Genomic DNA, 26132 nt, shown 5'->3' with positions numbered 1-26132 from the left:
AGGATCTAGAAAAGTTGAGCAGATGGGCTGAGAGGTGGCAAATGAAGTTTAACATTGACAAATGTAAAGTACTACACATGGGAAACAGCAACCCCAGAGCAACGTATCAACTCTGTGGTACTACACTGACAGTGGTAGAGAATGAAAGGGACTTGGGGGTGGTTGTGCAGGCAGATATGAAGTTCTCTGAGCAGTGCAGATGGGCTGCAAGAGTAGCTCATGGAGTATTGTCAATGATATACAGGAATTTTTCCAGCAGGGATAAGGAGGTGATTATTCCCTTGTATAAGGCAATGGTCAGGCCACACCTTGAGTACTGTATACAAGTCTTTAGGCTTCATTTTAAAAAGGATGTAGAGCTGTTGGAACGAGTACAGAGAAGGGCAAAAAGATTAGTGAATGGAACAAAGGGTTGCTCTTATGAAGAAAGGCTTAAGTTTTGCAAATTACAGTGTCTGGAGACTAGGCACCTGCGAGGTGATCTGATTGAGGTGTATATAGCCTTGAATGGTTTGAGCATGCTCAATGCGGATGGGATTTTTCCTCTTGCTCAGAATAATCGCCTGAGAGGGCATAAATTCAAATTGAGGAAAGACGGTTGTAGGATAGATGTGTGGAAGTTTGCCTTTAGCCAGGGGGTAGTTGATTGCTGGAACAAACTTCCATCTGTCATTGTAGAAGTTGATAGCTTAAATAGATTCAAGGCAGAATTTGACAAACATTTGGAGCGAGGGGATGGGTGAAATAGGGGGGGGGGGTTTCTTTTTTTGCCTGATGCTATATAAGCTTGCTTTCTTGCATCACGTGCACTTCTAATGCTAATATTATCTTACTTACTATTCATATTATTATCAAGTTAGAGAATGCAGTATCCTTTTCTGAACCTGTATTCAGGAAGAGGTAGTCCTTCAGGGCTCCATCATAAGTGAAGCCTTATTTGCTAAATAAAAATGTACCTGAAATTGTAGATACCTACCTATATTCCACTCCCAAAGTATGCCCATGATTGACAACTGCAAAGTGCAATGATAAAATAGGAATGTGTACAAAGAGTGAATAAGAGTATTCACTCTTTGTACAAAAAGCAAATGGAATTCTTTACTGCAGAAAATGGCTTACACCATGAACCAGAACTTCAGAAATTTACTCCACAAATCATCTAAGGAGCAACATCATCCCATTTACATCTGTTATCTGATTTCTTGACATTACTCTATACTATAAGCTGAACTTTTTAGAATATGTTAAAAATCTTTGTGTTGCTTTCCTGACCAAATTAAACGTTAATGTTTAATCATATCTACTAAAACTTGGTGCTGATACACTTGATACACTACTGCACCTGTATAGGGTACTGATTAGACTGTGGTGCACTTCATATTAGTATTAGTTTTTAAACGATAGATTGGAGGTTGTCTTCCCTCAAACTTCCATGTTCAGTGTGTAATATAGCCTCCTATTACATGATATAAAAATCTTCCAGCCATATTTTGCCAGCTTGTTTAGTATATTATCCCCAGGGGCTCACATCTGGTGAGTATGGGCTTGGCACACCCAGGGTCCTGAGCTGGATATCATCATTCTTCTCTTTCTTGGTGATTCCCTTCTACTTTTGACTCTCTCTCTCTCTCTCTCTCTCTCTCTCTCTCTCTCAGGGTTACTCGGGAACTTTTTTTTTTTCCTGGTGCAGCATAAGCGTCAGGCTTCCTTGCATCATATGGATAATAATAATAATATTATTGGAATGAACATCCACCTCTGAACACTGCTATCTGTTCATCCAAAGTTGGATACTCCAAAAACATTCAAAAATTCATGGAAAGATGCAAGTCATTTGATTCTTAATGTGTCTCTCATGGATGCGGTCAAATCTTATGGCCCAAAGAAGGAAACAGAACTTCAATGAAACTTTGGATGAAAATTTTCAACAAAAGCCCATTTTTACTCCACAAATCATCTAAGTTTGGCCAATCTGATCAGCATACCTGAAAAATAAGTAAGTGTTATATCAAGGTATTCAAACATAACTGCTAGGAGTAGCTTTCCTCTCTACAGTCATTTACTTCCCAATATAAATATCCAAGTTCTGTTCTCCACAGAAGTCACTTTTATCTTCAGATGAATCTATTCATGTCATTCATGAGGTCCGAATCCTCATTGATGACTGCTTCATCATCGATTTCATTGGGGCAAAAGAAAACTAAATAAAACAAACTACTGCTTTTGAGCAATAAACAATAACAAGGTTAATCTGAGAAATGCCTAAGTGAAGTTTAGGTACTAGGGACATTTGATACACTAGAAGTTCTCACATTGCACAGAAGCTAGAAACCTGAATGCATTTGCATTTTCACTTGTATTTATTTTTTATTTATTTACTGACCATGGTTAAGGAAGCAAAGTATATTTTTTGGAATTACTCTCCAGATCCATTTCCATAGAGCTGGAGAGTAATTCTGGTGTTTCAACAACATTTTCCCACATTACAGTTGTAAAGTAAAAAAAATCAATCTTCCATACCGGAGTGGTCAAATGCAAGAATTCAGATACATACATACATTTGATTCTGTGGCTGAAGCCCACACAACTAGTGAACTCCTCTGACCTTGTATGGTCATCCTAAAGAATAAACAGAAAATGTATTTATTTATACTGTTTTCTCAGCTCAGAACAAAAAAATGCAGACTTCCTAATAGTACATTTAACAGCAGCATTTCATACTTGATCCTGCACGTTTCCTATTTGTACGGTAACAGATTGAGACATGACATTTTCCTTGAACTTTTGTAAGTCAAATACACATCAAAGAAATATTTCTTTCTTTGATATGTATTTGAAAAAATGTGCATTTTTATTATGTATACCTAATAAATTTGAAGAAAAATTGAGCAATAAATTTATATTGTTACAAAATTGTAACAATATAAATTTCAAAAACAATCCGTTATGAGTAGCGTGCATTTTTTTTCTTTTGTGCACAAGGTAACAATGGATTAATCTGATATTCATTATATAGACACTCATTTTTTAAAACACAGCTGTGAATTAAGATTTTGTCTTGAAAGTTTGTTATAAGATCAAATATGCAACTAGGAAAGGTGCTGTAGCAATATAGCTTTCAAAACACAATTCATTGTGAGGAGCATGCACACTTTTTTTTATGTTTTACACACAAAACAGTTATCTTTTTTCTTTTTTTTTTCCCCAGTGTAAACATGCATGTACCATTCAACAAACACTGTTACTTTTGTTGAATGTAGGCATCTTAGCTCAGTGAATTAGTTACAATTACCTATACATTTGCACATTCCTTACATTACATGCTGGAAAAATCCAGCATATGAAGTAGTTCCTTTCTGAACTGAGAGCACCTCCCACTTGTTTAAGCAGAAATAAACTGAAAAGGCCCAGTAGAGAAACAAAGAAAAGACTTCTTTGATTACTGTTGGCTGAAACTCCCAAAACTTAGACTACATAGCTGAAATTCCCTGTTGGAAATTTCAGCTGTGTAGACCAAGTATATGAAGAGAAAAATATCATTGAAGTATGTGTAGGGTCTCAAAGACCTTGAATGCCTGGTTATAGGTCAAACAGTTTGGCTATATCCAAAAATTATGCTAAGCACTAACCTGTATATTACTTTTTATTCTTTTTCAAACACAGGAGTAAAAAAATTCTGCAAATAATGGATCATTTCGATTCATTGATATCAATGATTTAAGTCTTGACTATATTACTTTTACAGAGTTTCTGATTATCTGCTTAATGCTGTGTACTGATAATGAACATTTATAGTATAAATCTCCACTCTAATAAACCAATACATTGTGTTCTTTCCATGTCATGAAAATGGAAATATGCTTTACATTCTTGTAACTATATTAAAATTTTATTTTAATGAAACTAAGTCATTATAATGATATTGCAGGTGTCTTAATGGTGGGTGGAGACATCATCTCAGGCTACATTCCCGATGTAGGAGTACAAGAACGTCTAAAGGAGCATGGAAATGTGCCAGTATGGAAGTTACGGTTAGTTTTATGGTGTATCGTAAGAATACTTTCATTTATAAATTTAAAATAAAACTGAAAATAAGTTAATTACAGTGATGGGACCATCATTCTCTGTAATATATGGGCAACTTTTAAATGCAAAGACAACAGTTTTTAACATTTTATTTTATTAATCAAATGAATGCCTAAAAGATTTTTACTGGAGCCTTCGTAAAATGGACCCATATATCAAATTGAAATATAGATCCATTATAATGCTGCCTATTTGCCCAGCCAAATTATCAGAAGCTGCTCTCAGTGTGTTCCTGAAGCAATATCTTCAGTAACACTGACAGTAGCTATCATTATTTAATAGATATTATGATCATGAAGAAGACAGTTTGATACTGCCTTAATTTATTATAGATATACAGGGTGTTTCAAAAGTGACGGTCAATAATTTAAAGGTGAAAAGTACAAACTAAAATAAGCAAAAAAGCCCCAGTGAACATTGGGCCGCAAATGAACCATTTTCAAGATAATGCACATTTTCGGTTAAGATCCGCTGCTAACTATTAAACATAAGATAATACATTTTTAATTTTTGGCTTCAACACCATAGGATTTTACAGATGTTACAGGATGTTCTTTCTAACACCCTTTCCTCCACACATGGAGTAAGAGCAAAGCACCCAAGCTCTCCTAAGGCCTGATGAATGTGCGTCTGTTGGGTTACCTTCGGCAGGGAATGCTTCTTGGTACAAACTTGCAGTCTCTAATGCACTGCCATTGGCTTTACCATACATGAAGTGCATGTCCACATACTCTTTGTTGCTGTAACCTCTTTCCATGTTGATTATCCTTTGACAAGTACGCCTGTTATGTCTCAGAGCATTGAGAGAGAGGAAAATGGAGAGAATGAGCATAACCTAACCAAAACAAGTCATTGGTGGATCCCAACTCTGTACAATTCACCTTGTCAGTGGTGGATCCCAACTAGAAATATGCAATATCTCAAAGGATTCACTTAAGATCTTGCTGCCTCTACTCTGCCAGATATGACTGGAGGGAGTCCGAGTAGTGTGTATGCGGGGAGCATTGTCGAGGCCACGTTATGTCAAGGATCTGGGTATATTCTTACCATGTGTACACCGTATCCAAAAATTTCATTACTTCATACAGCATGTCCCACTCACTTTTTCTTACTATTGAATACACCATGAATTGTCAAACTAATAGAGCAAACTTATCTGCGAAAAGATCTAAACCTCCCAAGCACTTCCTAATTCATTTCACAAATATACGTGGTCTCAATTCTAATCTCAACGATGTCCATTTCCACTTGCAGTCTGCCCTTGTACTTTTTCTGACAGAATCTCAGTTATCGGTTGATTCAACTACTGCTCATCTCCGATGCCCAAATTATTCACTGAATGATTCCTTTCGCCTCAAAGGTGGTACTTGTGCATATGTCCGTTCTGATATTCCCTGTCAGAGACTTGGCAATTTGGAATCTCCTCTCTTTGATCTTCTGTGGCTTAAAATCTCTCTACATCACTGTGTCAAATTCATCTGTTGTCTCTACTGTTCTCCCAACTCCACTAACCATGGAGCTCTTCGACTTCCTCTCTTTGCAACTTGACTTTCTTCAGTACAACTTTCCTAACAGTGAGATAATTTTCCTTGGTGATTTTAATGTTCACAACTCCAGCTGGCTTCCATTTTCTAGTCACACCGGCCCAGCAGGTCGAGATGCTGAGGCTTTTGCAATTACTAATGACCTAGCACAGATTGTTCATTTACCTACAAGAATACCGGACAATCCTAACTATACAGCCAACACGCTTGATCTTTTTCTCATAAACAACCCTTCTAAGTAAACGGTCGAAGTGAGAGGTCCTTTAGGCACTTCAGATCACAACTTGGTGATTGTCTCTTCTCCAATGGAGCCTTTATCTCGTGGCTATTCCCAACCTCGCATTGTTTGGCGTTAGAAGATTGTAAAATGGGATGACCCACGAGATTTCTTTTCCTTGATCGGATTACTGTTTCAAAACTTCTGATGTCAACGTTTGCTCAGATCATGTCTGAAATTATTCTTGCAGGAATGGAATCCTTTATCCCACACTACACTTTAAAATCTTGTCCTCTATCTAAACCTTGGTTTTCCAATAAATGTGCTAAGGCTGTTCAAGAGAAGAATGTTGCATATCGTAATTGGCTTGTTTCTAATTCTTCAGTTTCATTTTCTGCCTACACCAAAGCTCGCAACAATTGTAAATTAGTTATTAATCAGTCCAAACTAGAATTTGAACAGGCTAAGAGTAGAAAACTTGCTTCTTGCCCTAATGGTAGCCATGCATTCTGGTCTCTTGCTAAAGGCTATTGGTCGCAACTTTTGCCCATCTCTGCTCCCACCTCTGTCCAAACCAGATGGTTCTGTTATCACTTCAGCCAAGGATAAAGCTGACCTGCTAGCATCCCATTTTTCTTCCAACTCATGTATTAATGATCTTGGTAAAACACCTCCCACCAATCCCAACACGCTCCATTCAATGCCTCCTGTGGTCTTCCGTGAAAAGGATGTCAGAAGGATTTTGACGAATCTTGATGCTAAGAAAGCTCCAGGTCCCGATGGTATTTCTCCACTTGTTCTCAAAACCTGTGTTCCTGAACTTACTCCTATTCTTTGCCGCCTTTTTTCACTTTCTTATTCCAAAGGTGATTTACCTTCTGCTTGGAAATTTGCTCATATCCAGCCAGTTCCTAAAAAGGGTGACAAATTCCTCCAATCCAATTATCGTCCTATTGCAATTACTTCTACTCTTTCTAAAGTAATGGAGAAATCAATTAACCGCCAACTCTTAAACTACCTAGAAACCTTCCGTCTGATCAACAATCGCCAATATGGATTCCGTCAGTGTTGATCCACTGGTGATATTCTGGCTTTTGTTACCTATTTATGGACTAATTCAATGGAAAGGTTCGGTGAAACACAAGTAGTTGCTCTTGACATCTCAATGGCTTTTGATCGTGTTTGGCATAAAGGTCTTCTAAACAAGCTTCCATCTTATGGTTTGCCAACTGTTTTTAGTAATTGGTTATCCATTTTTCTCTCTGATCACTCACTGAGGGTGATGGTAGATGGCTCTGTGTTCTAACTTCTCCACTAATGCCGGTGTCCCAACAAGGTTCAGTTCTTTCCCCCACTCTTTTCCTCTTGTATATTAATGACCTTCTTCCATTGACTGGAAATCCTGTCCATAGTTTTGCCGATGATAGCACATTGCATTCCACTTTCCATTTTGAGAAACCTTGTCCTGCTCAATCAGCTTCAACTTCTCGAAAATCTGCTACCAATTCCTTAAATGCCGATCTTCAGGTAATTCTCCAGTGGGGCAAAGACAACTTAGTTGATTTCAACCCTTCTAAAACTCAGTCTTGTCTTATATCTCGCAAAAAGGATTCTTCTGCTCCTATGCTTATCTCTAGTGACACTCCAATTTCTAGGCAAAATTACATATCTCTTTTGGGGATTACCCTCACTTCTAATCTCTTGGCACAAGCACATTACAAATATTGCTTCCTCTGCATCTAAAAAACCTGGTTTTCTTTTTCGCTCTCGCCTTTACTTTTCTTCCAAGCAGCTGCTCACTCTGTATAAATCGGAAATCCGCCCTGCCATGGAATATTGTTCCCACATCTGGGGTGGTGTCCCCAAAACCTCTCTTAGGCTTCTTGATTCTATTTAGAAGAGGGCAGTTAGGTTAATTAATGATTCATCTCTAACACTCTCCACTCGCTTTCTCATAGACATACTGTTTCTGCTGCATGCCTCTTCTACAGATACTTCCATGGGCACTGTTCTTCTGAATTGGCTTCTATAATTCCCGCTCTCTCTTTCAAAACAGTCCGAACAAGTGCCACGACCAGCCAACATTCATTTACTGTCCAACTTCAAACTCACAGAACCAACTTTTCATCTTCCTCATTTATTCATTCAACTGCCATTTTCTGGAACAACCTTCCTTCATACGTATTTCCTGAAAATTACAATCTACAGAAAAAGTCCAATGTGAACAAATATCTTCTTTCGTCTTCTCAACCTCCAACCCAAGCACAGTACTAACTACTATAGGTTCTAATACCTCTCGTGTTTGGGGTTCACATTAAAAAAAAAAAAAAAAAAAAAAAAAGAACCCATGTTTACTAGGTTTTTTTTTTTTTGCATATTGTAGTCTGTACAGTTTATCTTTAAATTATTAATCATCACTTTTGAAACACCCTGTATAATCTCTGTTCTATTTCTGCTTTTTTTTTTTTTTTTTTTTTTTTTCTGGTGGGGAGGTAGTAAACCTCCCCATTTCAGTTTGTGTTCATGTAAATATACAAGTTAGAATCACCTACATGTTGTCCAAATCCATTTTGTCTTCCATGGCTTTGATTTTGTTTTTTAATATAATAATTGTTTTTATTATGTTAATGAATTTATTTTCATTATTGTTAAAGAGCACTCACAAGTTGCAGTTTTGGAATTACCGAAAAAAAAGGTAGTGTATGGTGATTTAGTTGTGTGTATGCATGCATATGTGTGGCACTGCATTCCATTGATAGCAGAACTGTCCTCTTTTTCTTTTGAAATTTTTTGCTTGTTTTCTTTCAATAATATTAATTAGGAAAGGTTTTCTCTGTTTTGAAAACTGCTGTGTGGGACAGTCCCAGGAATTTCTACAGAAGGGGCTAAAGCAGTATTGCAGTGTTCCAGGGAATCATTAAGCTCTAATCATCATGTTGCAACAAAAAAAAACTCCATATTTTGATCATGGCAGGGGGAAGAGGCTGTAGTCTTGAGTAGTAATCAGGGACTGTTGTCCTTGATTACTATGAAATTGTTTTTTTGTTTTTTTTTTTTACTCCTGTTTGGGGCTGAATATGATTACAAAGCACTTAGCCATCCATGAGAGTAGTGGTAGTAGAGCATCAACCAAAAAAAAACACACACACACACTTTACCCATCCTTGTCCTCCAAGAATTTTAGTTCTTCCTTGAATTTATTCAAACCATCCACTTCCACAACAACAGATGGAAGCCTGTTCCAACAATCAAACACCTGCTGGCTGAAGGCAAACTTCCACACATCGGTCCTGCAACCATCCTTCCTCAACTTGAATTTATGCCCCTTGTGTGTAGTCTCAGCAAGCAGAAGAATGCAATTAACATTTAGCTTGCTCAATCCATTCAAAGCCTTAAACACCTCAATCAGATCCCCTTACAGGTGCATAGTCTCCAGAACTGCAATTTGCAGAACTGAAACCTTTCTAAATAAGAGCACCCTTTTGTTACCTTCACCAGTCTGGTTGCCCCTCTGCATCCTTCTTAAAGTGAGGCCTTCAGACCAGTATGCAGTACTGAAGATGCGGCATAGCCTTGTACGAGGAGATAATCACCTCCTTATTCCTGCTAGCAAAGTTTTTGTATATCATTGGCAAAACCCCATGAGCTGTCGTGGTAGCTTGTCTGCACTGCTCAGAGAATTTCACAGAGAACTGCACAGTTACCTGGGGGTAACTGTTCAGTTACCCCCAGGCCTTTTTTTTCATTTTCCACTACCCTGAGTGTGGTACCACACAGTTGATAAGTTACTCTGGAATTACTGCTACCCATATGCAGTACTTTGCATTGTCAATGCTAAACCTCATATTTCTCAGCCCAGTCAACTCAATTTTTCTAGATCTTATTACAGCAGCATACCATCATTATTCTCGTTAACTACCCCACGAACCTTTGTATCATCTGGAAACTTAAACATTAAGACTGATATACCTTCATCAGTATCATTAATAAATACTTAAAACAACAATGGACCCGGTGCCATACCCTGGGGGGGCTCCACTAGTAACGTTAGTCCATAAAGAGCAGTGCCCATTGATAATCACTCTGTCTTCTTCCACTTAACCATCCCTTTATCCATAGTAGTAATTTGCCCTTAATGCCACATTGCCCCAGTTTGTACAGCAGTCTTTTATGTGCGACAGTATCCAAAGCCTTCCTGAAATTCAAGTATATGACATCAGAATTATTTTTGCTTCCAGTTCCTTGGTAACTGCATTATAGTAACCTGTCAGATTGGTTAGACAAAACTGTCCCTTAACAAATCCAAGCTGTGACTTCAGTATAATTCCATTCAGGTCCAGATGCATTACTTGTGACTCCATTATTTTTCATGGAACAGATGTTAAGTTACGTGTCTGTAATTACTCGTGTCACCATTTTATGAATTGGGGATATATTTACACATTTCCAGTCCATAGGGACCTCCCTCAAATCCATGGATGCTCTCATAATTAAGGCTAAGCTAAGCATTTGCTTACCTCCTTTGCTGCCTCCCTTAATATAATTGGGTAGATTTCATACACCCCAGGCACCTTTTTTATGTTTAGCTTCAACAGTTTCTCTTCCACTTTCCTTTCAGTTATCACAGTCATTTAGCTCCCCCTTAGAATTTGATAAACTTCTGGTATCCCCTTCCCTAAAGATAATAATGGCAACTAAGATATTATGAAGATGAAATGTTGGCAGATTTAAAAACTTGGTTCAGGCTTTCACTGTGCAGAAAATGTTCTAAAATATAATGATATACAGGCAATAATTAAAAAAAAAAAAAAACTGTATGCATTATATCACCAATCTCCAAAAATCCAGCGTGAATTAAGGGTGATTGCTAAAGAACTTGATGTGAAAACTATAAAGATCAGTTGTGTGTTCGGGCTACGATGAGCAACTTGTAGCTTGCGGGTTAAGGGAATTATCCAGCTTTGTGCAAACATTTTGAATCAGAAGTTAAATATTCTGGATTATTAAATCAAATTTTAAATCTGGAATTCCTTAACCATTTAGCACTAATGATCAACATCCTGCAGGAGCTCTCTTACCTTTCAGAAGTTTTACAGATTCACTATGGTAAAAGCAGATAAATTAATTATTCTATCAATGCTATTGATAATTTTAAAAATTCTGAAGGAAATTATGAAGCTAAAATTGAGAGCATGTTGAACTGGAAAGAATTTGAAGGAATTGAAAGTAAGAACACATTTAAAAAAATTACCTCGTGACAAGTTATTAAATGCATTGTTTTATCCTTAAAGGGTAAATTAAATAAAGAAAATAATGATACCATTGAAAGAAATTTTAAACATATGCTAACAGAAATCGTGGAATATGAAAGAACTTTTGTCTTGGTGACAAGGCGGTGAAAACCGAATTAGAAATTTGTTTTCTGATAAAATATGAAATAAAAATTAATGATTTTAGAGATTTTGTCAAAGACAGTTTACCTTTAAAATCGAGTGAAGTTCCTTTTTCAATTAAGAAAGTCAGAAATATCTTTGAAACCATTGTGATTAGCAGTGCTGAAGCTGAGCGAGATTTCAGCATAATGAATAATATTGTGTGAATGAATGAATGAATAATGTTGACAATTAAACACATTGCAGATTATGATGACCATACATCTAAATGGAAAACCATTGCTTCAATTGATCCGGATCGTTATGTCAAATCATTCCTCTGTAATCATCGCTGAACTATTGAGCAAAGTAGAAGATCAACAACAAATACTAATAAAGAAGTAAATTGTATATGGCAATTTTTAGAATAAATTTTTTTTCATGTAATCTGTGATTTTTGTGTACCTTTTCTAGAATAGTTTGTTTTTTATGTAATATTTTTTATATCGTGGAATGGGAAATATTTCATGTTATTTTTTATTCGCAATATTAAAATTTTATCATGAAAAAAATGTATACATTATATTTCCCTAGTTGTAAAAAAAAAAAAAAAAGAATAAAAAAGTTGCACGTCTGCCGAGCACACACGGTAGATGGTTTTATGCGAAACATCCTTCACATTTCTTTTAGATATTTTGATTTTGTATATATTGATTACGAAATAAAAGAGCTTTTGTATTGTAAATATTTTATTGATCATTCACAAATTTCCATAATTTCTTGAAGACAATATACAATGGATTTATGATAACTAAAGTAAGAGACGTATACTTGCTACTGCAACGTATTTAATGTCTCTGAAAACCTAACAATGGAATGTTAGGTGCCCCGAACAGCTGTGAATGCAAAAATGCAAGACGAAAAAAGAAATCGTTGACAAATCTTTGTTATGTTGCATTCATATGACAAATACTTGCAATCATACTGCAGTAGTAACTGCAGGAAGTATGATTGTGATGTCATACTATTCAAAAATTCTAAAAAGTTAGAACTGGAGATGTCGTGCTGGTTACGAAAAATACATCACACGCTCTAATCCTACTACTAGTGAGTGCTCCAAGCAGACTAGTGGTGTGAGCATGGGAAGCGCCTCTGGCAGATGCCGTGGATGACATCACTTCCATGACCAATCAGATTTACTCGGTAGGTAACACCCGTCCCCCAAAGATGTTTCACATCAAAAAGTCGAACAAAAGTGCGAGCCCATTGTTAAAATATTCACAAGCTCACCACTGACCACAACCATAAGTTCATTCAAACATTGCATTGACCCCTTTTGACTGCTAGATCTTTATCAACCCCCTGCATAGTGCAGTCAACCCAGGGGGTCCATATAGATTATTTTGAGAACCCTTAATCTAGAATTTGATGTGAATCTGCGGTTTAAAGTTGAAAGAATACCTAATTTTTTTTGGTCCATATCAGAAAAAAAAAATCAATCTAAGGCATTTTGAGTTATAACTGTCAAATGTTCAGCATGCATTATCAACATGAGTTGTTAAGGTATTCTTTACATGGCTGTAAAGCTAAACTGTTTCCTTGCATAACGGGTAACTCTGACTGCAGAGATTCGACTACTTTTTCTAAAAAGCTATACAGGAGATTCTGAGGCAGGACTTTCTCACACCATTATTATTCCAGTTTCATTGTCTTCATTTTTAACCCCAGTGGTATCACATATAGCAGTGGTTTTCAACAGGGGTGCCGCAACAACATTACAGGGGTGCCACGTAATTTGGGTTCAAGTTACTTAAACTTATTATTTTTTAAAATTTATATGTTTATTTCATTATAAAACGGTATACAGTATGGTAGAGGTGCCGTTATTAAAAAAAAAAGGTTGAAAACCACTGACATATAGTCTCTCTTTGGGGGGGGTGGTAAGAACTTTTTTTTTTTTGTTTTGAATTTGTTTGGAAAATTATTTGTGCCGTCTTAAGAGTCCATTTAGTCTTGTATGTGCTGTGTTTTTTTTTTTTTTTTTAATTTATATTGCTGTTCACTGTGTGTAAACTGAGTGTACCTGGTGTTAGGCTAGGTGATATTGTTTGTTATTCCATTGTGCCAGAACAAATGTGATTCATCATGTAGTGAAACATTGCTTTTTATTTTTAGATATTGGAAAGTACAGTGGGTGTGTTTCTGCTATCCAAAAGCTTTATTATAAAACTTTTATCTCGCAAAGTGCATAATGGCCTTTAGCTGCCGTTGCGCCATAAAACCTCCAACAACAATTATTTCGCAATACCACAGGGGTTGCCAACACACCATTGGCAATCTGAACTGGGTACTCTAACCCAGTTCTCTTTAAAAACCCCATTCCCAGGCACCCCTATACTTCGCCCAGTGGGGCTCATCTCCACTGACCTCTTTGGGGATGCCTACTTTATCGTCCCTATTCTCCCCCCCATCTTCAGTCTTCCCCCCCTTTCTCTCACTAAACCGACCGAGTACAACCCTTAACAATGCCGCCAAATTTTAATCAATGTCTAAATTCTACCGTTTTCTTGTAAATCTCTTTTGGCCAAATTTTAGCGTCCCCCCCCCCCCCCCCCTTTTTTTAGGCCTTTCCACTGAAATCCTTGGAAATTAGGTGGTGGAACCTGCCAGAGTATTTAAATAATCTACTGGGTGCCTGACCTGCCTCCATGTGGCAAAGTGTGGGCAACATTGGGTCCCAATAAGGGCCTAACAGCTAAATGGTAGAGAGGAAACAACAGAACATAATGCTACACAACAGACCACTCCCCACACACTTTTTTAAATCTCTGGCCTCTACAGAGTTCTGTGTCACTCACAAAGAATACAATGCAGAGATGGGGGAAACCCCTGGTGCCGTCAGACAACTAACACTTTACAATCCACAGGAGACAGCAAAAGGCATACCTTAATTTGCCTAGTTAGCCACATCCTCAGATTTGTTGTGCAGGTAATACAACACATATGTTAAGCCCAACTTTTATCCTGATCAAAGTATAAAGGATATGCATGTTTATTAATTGTTTAGATTTTCTTCCTCTTGAGTTTTTGTTGAAAACCATCCACACACATAGTAGAGATTTTGGGGTGAAAGAAGTACATCCTTTGCTTCTACTTAAACATTTTAATAATATATTGCTAAGCAAAACACAGAAGAGACATAGAGTATGCAATAGATATGCAGATAAACTGTACACATACTCACACTACAACTGTCTTTCTGTTACCGAAAGAGAGGGGTGGGAAGCAGACAGACAGACAGACAGACAAGGCTAAACATGTTAACCTTCCCCAACATTGCTGCCATCTATGATCACATGCAAACATTATTACTAGTAGGTAAGACACCATTGGCGATCTGAACTGGGTACTCTAACCCGGTTCTCTTTAAAAACCCCATTCCTGGGCACCCCTACTTCCATAAATTATAGTATATATATTATAGATGTATGTATCTTGGTTAGACACAAAAAAACTATATGTAGAAATTGTGATATGATGTGAAATTGTAAGAATTTTCAAAATCTATGTATAAAAATTGACTGCAAAGAGCTGTTTATTAGGATAGGTCAAAAATCATGATGGTTGGTGTTGTTACAAATTTGTATTATTAAAAAAAATAAATAAAATTAGTGAGCATTGCCACTTTTATGATGAAAGGTTGAGCACAAACTACAACCACAGTTCATAAACTTAATACATTTTTCAAATATTAAAGTCAAAATCTAAGATCTGTTAGGCCACATGATACTAATCATTTTTACAAAATGGACAATACTGGATTAAGGAAGTTAAATCTAAATTTCCAGACCAACACAAATGTGGTGAAATTTAACAAGCAGTTTGCCAGAAATATGATGCCACTTACATCACTGAAACTAGAGCAAAAGATAGAGGTACATTCACAACACACTCGGTGACACCAAGTGTGTTGGACATAGTGCTATTTAAAATCATGTGAAACAATAAAATTTTTGCTGCAGATTGCATCTCTCAGTGATTTCAGAACTTCTTGGTAGTAGGATGCATTAATAAATTCTGATAGCACCATCTCTTTGTCAAAACATGAAAGCAGCAGTTTTTGACAAATTGATTTTGACCACCACGGGTGATTGGGTGATTTTTTTTCTATTGGGAACTTTGAACTTTTGTCTCTAAGTCATATCTCAAGACTCGTTTTTCTTAAAAATGCAGGATCTAATATACTTTTCTCAAAAAACCCAATTAAAATGAGGACTCTATGCTGTCTTTAGCAGTAGCATTAATACAAGCATATGATGCAAGAAAGCAAGCTTATGTAGCATCAGCCAAAAAAAAACTAATTTCATCCCTCCATTTGTTCCAAATGCCTGTCCAGCATTTGGAACGAATGGAGGGATGAAATGCCTTAAATTTATTTAGGCTATCAACTTCCACAACAAAAGATGGAAGTCTGTTCCACCAATCAACTACCCGCTGGCTAAGGGCATATTTCTGCACATCTATTCTAAAACTGTCTTTTCTCAATTTGAATCTATGCCCCCTCAAGTTCTTAATCTGAGCAAGAGGGCGCCTCCGTAGCCAGGTGGGCAGGAGCAGCAGTGCGTAGCACACCCTTCTTGATTAGACCGGGATTCAAGCCCGTGACCACCAAATACGGAGGATGTGGAAAGGTCAGGGAATGACCACTGCATATCCCGGAGCAGTATGGCCTTAATTGCTAATGCTCCTAAAAACCAAATAACAACAACAACAACTGAGCAAGAGGAAGAATCCCATCAGCATTCAGCTTGCTCATCCCATTTAATGCCTTATACACCTCAATCAGATCACATCCCAGGTGCTGCAATTTGCAGAACTTAAGTGCCTTTCTTGGTAAGAGCACCCCTTTCTTCCCCTCACCAATCTTGTTGCCCTTCTTTGTACTTGTCCTAGCAACCCCTTTCTTCCCCTCACCAATCTTGTTGCCCTTCTTTGTACTTGTCCTAGCAACCCCTTTCTTCCCCTCACCAATCTTGTTGCCCTTCTTTGTACTTGTCCTAGCAAATCTACATCCTTCCATGAGGCCTCCAGACCTGTACACAGTACCCTAGGTGTAGTTGACCATTGCCTTATACAAAGGAATAATCATCTCCCTTTCCCTGCAAGCAAAATTCCTATATATCATTGACAAGACTCCATGATCTGCCCTGGCAGCCCATCTGCACTGCTCAGCAAACTTCATATTTGACTGCTCAAATACCCCCAGGTCTTTTTCACTTTCCACTTCCCTGAGTGTAGTACCACACAGTTAGCATTAGTAGAGGCATATGATGCAAGAAAGCAAGCTTATGCAAAAAAAAAAAGTGCTCCCATTTCACCCCTCCATTCATTCCAAATATCTGTCCAGCTCAGCCTTTAATTTATTTAGGCTATCAACTTCCACAACAAAGGATGGAAGTCTGTTCCACCAACCAACTACTACCCGCTGGCTGAAGGCAAACTTCCGCACATCTATCCTACAACTGTCTTTTCTCAATTTGAATTTATGCCTTCTCAGGTGATTATTCTGAGCAAGAGGAAGAATCCCATCAGCATTGAGCATGCTAATCTTGTTGCCCTTCTCTGTACTCGTTCCAACAGTTGGTTTCTCTTGGGTTATTGCTACCTATATGCAGTACTTTGCATTTGTCAATGTTAAACTTTAGTTGCCACTTCTCAGCCTATTTGCCCAATTTCTCTAGATCCAGTTGGAGTAACATACTGTCTTTACTGTCGTTAACAATCCTGCCAACCTTTGTATCATCTGCAAACTTGGACATTAAGCCTGATATACCTTCATCAATATCATTGGTAAATATACAAAACAACAATGGGCCCAACACTGAACCCTGGGGAATTCCACTAATAACGTTTGTCCACGAAGAGCAGTATCCGTTGATTACCACTGTCTGTCGTCTCCCACTCAACTATCCCTTTTTCCATTGTAGCAACTTACCCTTAATGCCATACCTCTCCAATTTGTATAGCAGTCTTCCATGTGCAACAGTATCAAAAGCTTTCCTGAAATCCAAGTATATGATATCAAAATTATTTTTGGCATTCACTTCCTTTGTGACCACATCATAGTATCCAATCAAATTAGTCAGACAAGACCTCCTTTAACAAACCCATGCTGTGTCTTAATGATGAAAATGCATGAAACAAACTTGGCACTTGTTTGCCTTATGCCTAAATCCTCATTTAAACTGGTCTGAACCAAATGAAAGATGTGTTCCAACCGAAATAAAAATATGTCAGTAATTTTTTGAATGATCTATTGTTGATCTGATCATATGCTAGTACAGACTTAATTGAAGATATTTTGATTATTTTAGGTGTCAGTGGGTAACCACTTTCTTCATCTTGAAGCAAAAATTTTCCCACACAAAACCTTCTAAAATTACTTAAAAACGTTTTTACCCCTCCCCCATCTCTTCATAAACTGTAATCATCTCTATAAATTGAAGTGCTTTTTCAGTAATTTTAATTCAAATTTTACATGCAGTGCACAAATTTTGTCATTTTCAGTTCATGCAATGAATGAGAAAACAAGTTTTCACTTAAAGCAGCTTTTTGTCAGACAAAGTTAAAACTTGATTTGTGCCTGCTTAAAAGATATAAGTCCCACTCACAATCTTTTAATGCCACTGTGTATTCAAATTATTAGATCATTCACTGCACTTTTTGATCAAACCTTACATGCCCAACTATCACTTTTAAAGTGATAGTTGGAGGAGATAATTAGGACAGTTGATGAGTGGTGGTTGAGGCAACTGATAAAAAAGATTATGTTAGAAAAAGTAACTGAAGCTTAGCAGATTTGAAACAAGGGATCAGCATCATTGATATTGTGGCTAAGATAACATATATTTATGAAACAAATTATTAACTCTTTGGAATATTTAGTTTTTTTTTTTGCAAATAAGTTTCTCTATTAGTTTGGGTATTTGTGATGCAGTGGTGTAGATGAGGTAAATGTTGAGGGGAACATGTTATTTTTTAATACCTATAGCAAAAATTACACCCGTTTCCTCGAGTAATCTCTTCCTTAATGACTTGCATTGTTAGTTATATTTGAAGTGGGTGAGGTCTGAATACTTTTGAGATGGTATTTTTCAAGCTTTGTGCTGGGAAGACATCAGAGAAATAGCATAGATGTTCCAAATTTAGCACTAACTATTGGCTTAGTTGCATATCTGTGCAGCATGCTTACTGAATTATATGCTTTTGTAGTAATTATGTTATAAGCTGCTGATGAAATTGATATATGTGTAAATAAAGATATAAATATAACAATAAACTATAAAGATAACGTTGATTTTGTTGAAAGGTTGTATATTTTGCTTGATATTAAATTTATTTCTATATTTTAAGGCTTGGTTTATATGATTTTTAACAGTATACAGTATCACAAAGTTTTATAGGAAAGAAGTGTCAAGGTGCAAACAAAAAAGTGTTTAGTGCTTAAAAAAGGCCCTTTTCAGGGCCATTCAAACAGCCCTTTACTGGATGAAACAATTGTTGATAAAGGGATATCACATTGTACTCATTATACTCTTATGGTTCCTAAAACCATAGTTAAGTATAACAATCAGTATTCCTGTATAGGAGGGATGGCAATAAATTTCCCAGACTGGTTACAGTCATGTTCAATAACTTTGAATATAAACAGAACTGGTATGTTGTAGCTCTAATTTCCTCCAACAGATGATACAGATGTTGTCCAGTAGGCTGACAAGTTGCAAGAAACAACCAGTTTCATTAATAGCGTTAACATTCTTGTTACAATTTTTGCAATAGAGCAACAAATTTCTATATTTTATTAGATTTTAAGCTTGGTTTATTTTTTTTTAATACCTATACAGTATCACAGTTTTATAGGAAAGAAGTCTCAAGGTGCAAGCAAAAAGTTTTTAGTGCTTAAAAAAGGCCCTTTTCAGGGCCATTCAAACAGCCCATTACATTTCAAGGGTACAGCTATAAAATGATGTTCCCAAGCTGGCCACTAGTTAGTACACCGGACCGAACCTGTTGGTAACTGGCTAGGAGGCTTCCAGATCAGTTAGTGTATAATCTTGCTACCTCTACTCTGCCAGATAGTGGACTGCAGGGAGTCCGAGTAGTGTGTTTAAATGGGTGGGGGGCATTGTTGAGGCCATGTTATGTCAAGGATCTGGGTATATTCTTACCATGTGTACGCCAAATCCAAAAATTTCATTTCTTCATACAGAACTTTATCTTACTATTACCCCCACCTTTTCTTACTATTGAATACACCATGAATTATCAAACTAATAGAGCAAACTTATCTGCAAAAAGATCTAAACCTCACAAACACTTCCTAGTTAATTTCACAAATATACGTGCTCTCAGTTCTAATCTCAATGATGTCCATTTCCACTTACAGTCTGCCAAACCCCATGTACTTTTTCTGACAGAATCTTAGTTATCATTTGATTCAACCGCTGTTCATCTCAGTTGCCCAAATTGTTCACTGTACATTTCATTTTTCTTCAAGGGTGGTACTTCTACATATGTCCGTTCCAATATTCCCTGTCAGAGACTTAGTAACGTGGAATCTCCTCTTTTCAATCTTCCCTGGCTTAAAATCTCTCAACCTCATTCTTTCAAATTCATCTGTTGTCTCTACTGTTTTCCCAACTCCACTTGGAACTCTTTGACTTCCTACTTTGCAACTTGACTTTCTCCATTCCAACTTTCCTAACTGTGAGATAATTTTCCTTTGTGATTTTAATGTTCGCAACTCCAGCTGGCTTCCGTTTTCTAGTCACACAGAACCAGCTGAGATGCTGAGGCTTTTGAAATTGCTAATGATCTTGCACAGACTGGTCATATAACTACCAGAATACCAGACAATCCTCACCATACAGCCAACACACTTGAACTTTTTCTCACAAACAACCCTTCTAAGTACATGGTTGAAGTGAGTGGTCCTTTAGGCACCTCAGATCACAACTTGGTGATTGTTTCTTCTCCAATGGAGCCTTTATCTCGTGGCTATTCCCAACCATGCATTGCTTGGCATTACAAGAATGCAAAATGGGATTACCCGCGAGATTTATTTTCTTCTTTTCCTTGGTCGGATTACTGTTTCAAAATTTCTGATGTCACTGTTTGCTCAGATCATGTCAGTGAAATTATTCTTGTAGGAATGGAATCCTTTATTCCACACTCCACTTTAGAAGCTCGTCCTTTATCTAAACCTTGGTTTTCCAATAACTGTGTTAAGGCTGTTCAAGAGAAGGAAGTTGCATATCGTAATTGACTTGTTTCCAATTCTTCAGTTTCATTTTCTGCCTACACCAAAGCTCACAACAATTATAAAGCAGTTATTAATCAGTCCAAACTAGATTTTGAACAGGCTAAGAGTAGAAAACTTGCCCTAATGGTAGCTGAGGCATTCTGGTCTCTTGCCAAAGCTATTGGACGCAACATTTGCCCATCTCCGCTCCCACCTCTGTCACAACCAGATGGTTCTATTGTCACTTCAGCCAAGGATAAAGCTGACCTGCTAGCATCCCATTTTTCTTCCAACTCATGTATTAATGATCTTGGTAAAACACCTCCCACCGTTCCCAACACGCCCCATTCAATGCCTCCTGTGGTCTTCCATTAAAAGGATGTCAGAAGGATTTTGACAAATCTTGATGCTAAGAAAGCTCCAAGTCCTAATGGTATTTCTCCACTTGTTTTCAAAACCTGTACTCCTGAACTTACTCCTGTTCTTTGCTGCCTTTTTTCCATTTTCTTATTCCAAAGGTGTTTTTCCGTCTGCTTGGAAATTTGCTCATATCCAGCCAGTTCCTAAAAAGGGTGACAAATCCCTCCCATCCAGTTATCATCCCATTGCAATTACTTCTGCTCTTTCTAAAGTAATGGAGAAATCAGTTAACAGCCAACTCTTAAACTACCTAGAAACCTTCCATCTGATCAATGATCGCAAGTATAAATTCTGTCGCAAGTATAAACACTGACAGAATTTATACTTGCGATGGGTAACCTAAGCCAGAATATCCACCGGCGATATTCTGGCTTATGTTACCCATTTATGGACAAATTCAAAGGAAAAGTTCGGTGAAACACAAGCAGTTGCTGTAGGCATCTCAAAGGCTTTCGATCGTGTTTGGCATAGATGTCTTCTAAACAAGCTTCCATCTTATGGATTGCCAACTGTTTTTTGTAATTGATTATCCGCCGCCTCCATAGCCAGGTGGGCAAGAGCAGCAGTGCATAGCACACGCTTCTTGATCAGACTGGGGTTCGAGCTCATGACCACCAAATACGGCAGATGCGGAAAGGTCAGGGAATGACCACCGCATATCACCAGAGCAATATGGCCTTAGTTGCTAATGCTCCTAAAAACCAAATAACAACAACAATTGGTTATCCAGTTTTCTCTGTGATCGCTCACTGAGGGTGATGGTAGATGGCTCTCTGTCTTCTAACTTCTCCACTAATGCTGGTTTCCCCCAAAGTTCAGTTCTTTTCCCCCACTCTTTTCCTCTTGTATATTAATGATCTTCCATTGACTGGAAATCCTATCCATAGTTTTGCTGATGATAGCACATTGCATTCCAGTTTGAGAAACCTCGCTTTCAATCAGCTTCAACTTTTCAAATATCCACTACCAATTCCTTAAATGGCGGCCTCCAGGTAATTTCCAGTGGGGCAATAACAACTTAGTTCATTTAAATTATCCTTCTAAAACCCAGTCCTGTCTTATCTCTTGCAAAAAGGATTCTTCTGCTCCTATGCTTATCTTTGATGACACTCTGATTTTTAGGCAAGATGATATATCTCTTTTGGAGATTTCCCTGACTTCTAATCTCTCTTGGCAAAAGAACATTACAAATATTGCTTCCTCTGCATCTAACAACTTGGTTTTCTCTTTGAATCTTGGCGTTACTTTTTTCCAAACAGTTGTTCACTCTGCACAAATTGCAAATCCGCCCTACCATGGAATATTGTTCCCACATCTGGGGCGGTGCCCCCAAAACCTCTCTCAGGCTTCTAGATTCCATTCAGAAGTGGGCAGTTAGGTTAATTAATGATATGTCTAACAGAGTCTCTCCACTCTCTATCTCGTAGACATACCTTGTTTCTGCTGCGTGCCTTTACTACAGATACTTCCATGGGCACTGTTCTTCTGAATTGGCTTCTATAATTCCCCCTCTCTCTTTCAAAACAGTCCGATCATGTGCTGACACCAGCCAACATCCACTTACTGTCCAACCTCAAACTCATAGAACCAACTTTTCAACTTCCTCGTTTATTCATTCAACTGCCGTTTTCTGGAACAACCTTCCTTCATACTTATTTCCTGAAAATTAGTCTACTGAAGTTCAAGTCTAATGTCAACAAATATCTTCTTTCATCTTCTCAACCTCCAACCCATGCATGGTACTAGGTACTATAGGTTCTAATAACTCTTTTGTTTGGGGGTTTCATTAAAAAAAAAAAAGAAAAAAAGAATATCAAATTTGCTTTAAACTGGAATCTGCAATAAAAATGTATGAATTGCTTAGAACTGTTTATTGTGATGAAATGTCATATACCATTTTGTTTGATTGGTATAAGCAGTTCAAAGATAGTTGTGAGGATGTTTGTGATGATCCAAGGGCATCCCTCAGCCTCTCAAAATGAGGACAGTGTTACTCAAGTCAAGAAAGTTTTGTTGCCGCACCTCATATAAATTCAGTATACTATGAGGATGTATTGGGAATGTTCATTTTATGTGAAAGCTTGGGGGACTTTTCAGTATGTCCATGAAAATTTTATTTGTCCTGACCTTCAGTAATTCTCTCTTTACATGCCATTAATCACTGTCTATTGATCGGATCATGATACAAGGCTTTTTTTACCTACCCACTCATTTATGAAGCGTACCACAGTGTGCTGAAACTGATTAGTCTCAGAAGCCATGGGGAAATCGGGAAATAAACATCTCTTTGAGGTTTGTAACTAACCACTCAGTCTTGAAACTGAAGGCAAATGCACCACCACATGTTATGGTTTGACAGTATATAACATCATACTTTGATATTATACAATAAATTTACTGTGAAAGGACTCTGTATCTGTTATAATCAGTTTTTCTTTTTTATAACATGATACTTATAGTCTAATCCTTTTATAAATTTTGGAAGCTTTTATAAAGCTAAACTTTCTATCCACTGTACTTTCTACCTCCATCTCTTCCATCATGCAGTATGACATGTCTTTTGAGGTTATGATGGACATCATGGTGAGATCCAGTTTTCCTTACATTTTAAAGATACAGCCCTAAAATGGTGTTCGCAGCCAATAGAGTCCACTGGACAGAACCTATTGGTAACTCTTAAGGAGGCATCTGGATCAGCTGATGTATAATCTTTCTGCGTCTACTCTACGAGATAGCAACTGGAGGGAGTCCTAGTAGTGCGTATGTGGGGGAGGATTATCAAGGGCATTTTATGTTAGAGCTGGGTATATTCTTACCATGCATGCGCCATATCCAAAAATTTTATTACTTCATACATGTCCCTCCGACCTTTTGTTTACTACTGAATACATCATTAATAGTCAAACTAAAAGGTTTAGATCTTTTCACAGATAAGTGAAAAGATCTGAACCTCCCAAATACTTTCCAATTTCCACAGACCCACTTAATTTTTCTGACAGAATCCCAATTGTCAATTGATTCAACCACCTCAGCTCTCCTAATTATTCACTGTACAATTCCTTTCATTTCAAAGGTGGTACATGTGTGTATATCTGCTCTAATATTCCCTGTTAGAGACATAGTAATTTGGGATCTCCTCTTTTTAATCTTTTCTGGCTTAAAATCTTTCTACCCCATTCTGTCAAATTTGTCTGTTGCCTCTGTCATCTCCCAACGCCACTAATCACTTGGAACCTTTCCTTTCCTTTCTTTGAAACTTGGATTTCTGCAGTCCAACTTTACTAACGGTGAGGTGATTTTCCTTGGTGATTTTAATATTTCCAGCTAGCTACTGTTTTATAGTCACACAGATCCAGCTGGTTAAGATGCTGAGGCTTTTGCAGTTACTAATGACCTCGCAGATTGTTCATTTACTTACCAGAATACCAGCCAATCCTAACCACACATGAGTTGTGAGTAAAAGATCACTTTTGATCTTTTACTCACAAGCAACCTTCCAAGTAGAAGTGGGTTGTCCTCTAGGCCCCTTAGATCACAACTTGGTGACAGTGTCTTCTCCAATGAAGCCTTTTTCTCGTGGCCATTCTCAGTCTGTCTCATGTTGTTTGGCATTACAAGAATGGAAAATGGGATGATCTGTGAGATTTCTGATTTTTTTTTTTTTTTTACCTTGGTTGGATTACTGTTTCAAATCTTCTGGTGTCAACGTTTGCTCAGATCATGTCAGTGAAATTATTCTTGTAGGAATGAAATCCTTAATCCACACTGCCTTAAAATCTTGTCCTTTATTTAAACCTTGGTTTTCCAATAAATGTGCTAAGGTTTTTCAAGATAAAAATGTTACATATCACAATTGGCTTGCATCCAAATCTCTAGATTCATTTTCTGCCTAGTCACCTCCTTATCCCTGCAAAGTTCCTATATATCACTGATCCCCGTGAGTTGTCGTGGCAGCCTGCCTGCACTACTCAGAGAACTTCATATTTGACGTGCACAATTATTCCCAGATCTTTTTTTCATTTTCCACTCTTCTGAGTGTGGTATCACACAGTTGGTATATTAATCTTGGATTACTGCTATTGCTGGCATATGTAGTATCTTACATTTTTCAATGTTAAACTTCAACTGCCATTTCTCAGGCCATCAGCCTAATTTTTCTAGACCTTGATGCATTCGCTTACCTTGATTATTGTCATTAACCACCCTGCCATCCTTTGTATATCTGCAATTTGTATCATCTTTGATATTGAAAAAGAGTATGACACAACTTGGAGATTTGGCATTTAAAAGACCATTATTGTTTCAATCTAAAAAGTTGCCTCCTTTGATTTTATTAAAAACTTTTTAGTCTGCCCTTTTCTGTCCAGACATTTTCATATATTGTTGTCACAAGCATGACCTTTATCTTTATCCTGAATTGAGGCTTAGACAAAATACTATTGTGCAGTACTAGAGACAAAATTCTTGGGACTCATATTTAACAAAAAGTTGATATTTCTTCAACAAATTCATCACCTGTGCACAAAGTGCATAAGAAGATTGAATGTGTGTTCTCTCTTATACTTCATGGGATGCACATCAGTTCACTTTACTGCATTTTTATCATGCACTTGTGTGATATTGATGCATATACTGTACTTCGGACCTATGATTAGATTATGAGTCCCAGATATATGGATCTGCCATCAGTATTATTTTCTTACCATATATGTTTTTCAGACATCTTCTGTCCAGAGTCTCTATGTGGAGGCCAATGGACCATCATTATTGCTTCAAAAGAAGCAGTCGTCTCTGTGATATGTTTTTAAACTGAAATCCCTATCAGAACTCCCCACAGGTCGTCAGTTTTTGAGCTGGAAAAATCTTTATAACACCCATCAGGCTGCCAACTGTCCTTTTGGCATTTATATCCAAGAGCCCCCCCCCCCCACAGATTTACATATTACAATAGACCAGGTTAGCCCATCACCAAGGCAGCTTATCCATGTTCTAGCCTGTGATTGACGTCTCCCTTAACATTTGGGGGGGAAGATTGACACTGCACACTTCAGCTGTGCAAGGTGATTAGTAATTTCAAAATCCTTGGGATCTCAACTAGCTGGATCTATGTAATTAGAAAACTGAGACCATTGAAGTTGTAAACAATAAAATCGCCAAGTAAAATTACCTCACTATTAATTAGATTGTAGAAA

General features: G+C 37.4%; 1 protein-coding gene across 1 annotated transcript in view; it reads left to right on the top strand.

Annotated features, from left to right (window-relative positions):
• Positions 1-26132, top strand: part of LOC150076565 (uncharacterized) — a 308265-nt gene that overhangs the window by 237888 nt on the left and 44245 nt on the right. The window contains exon 11 of the mRNA XM_090387038.1: positions 3929-4031. Coding sequence (XP_090243164.1) covers positions 3929-4031 — 103 coding nt within the window. The remainder of the gene's footprint in view (positions 1-3928; positions 4032-26132) is intronic.

The sequence above is a fragment of the Mastigoproctus giganteus genome, chromosome 13 (assembly GCF_048544385.1).
Source record: "Mastigoproctus giganteus isolate SK-2022 chromosome 13, ASM4854438v1, whole genome shotgun sequence".
Lineage (NCBI taxonomy): Eukaryota > Metazoa > Arthropoda > Arachnida > Uropygi > Thelyphonidae > Mastigoproctus > Mastigoproctus giganteus.
Note: the sequence above shows the minus strand (reverse complement) of the source record. Positions and strands in the feature narration are given on the sequence as shown.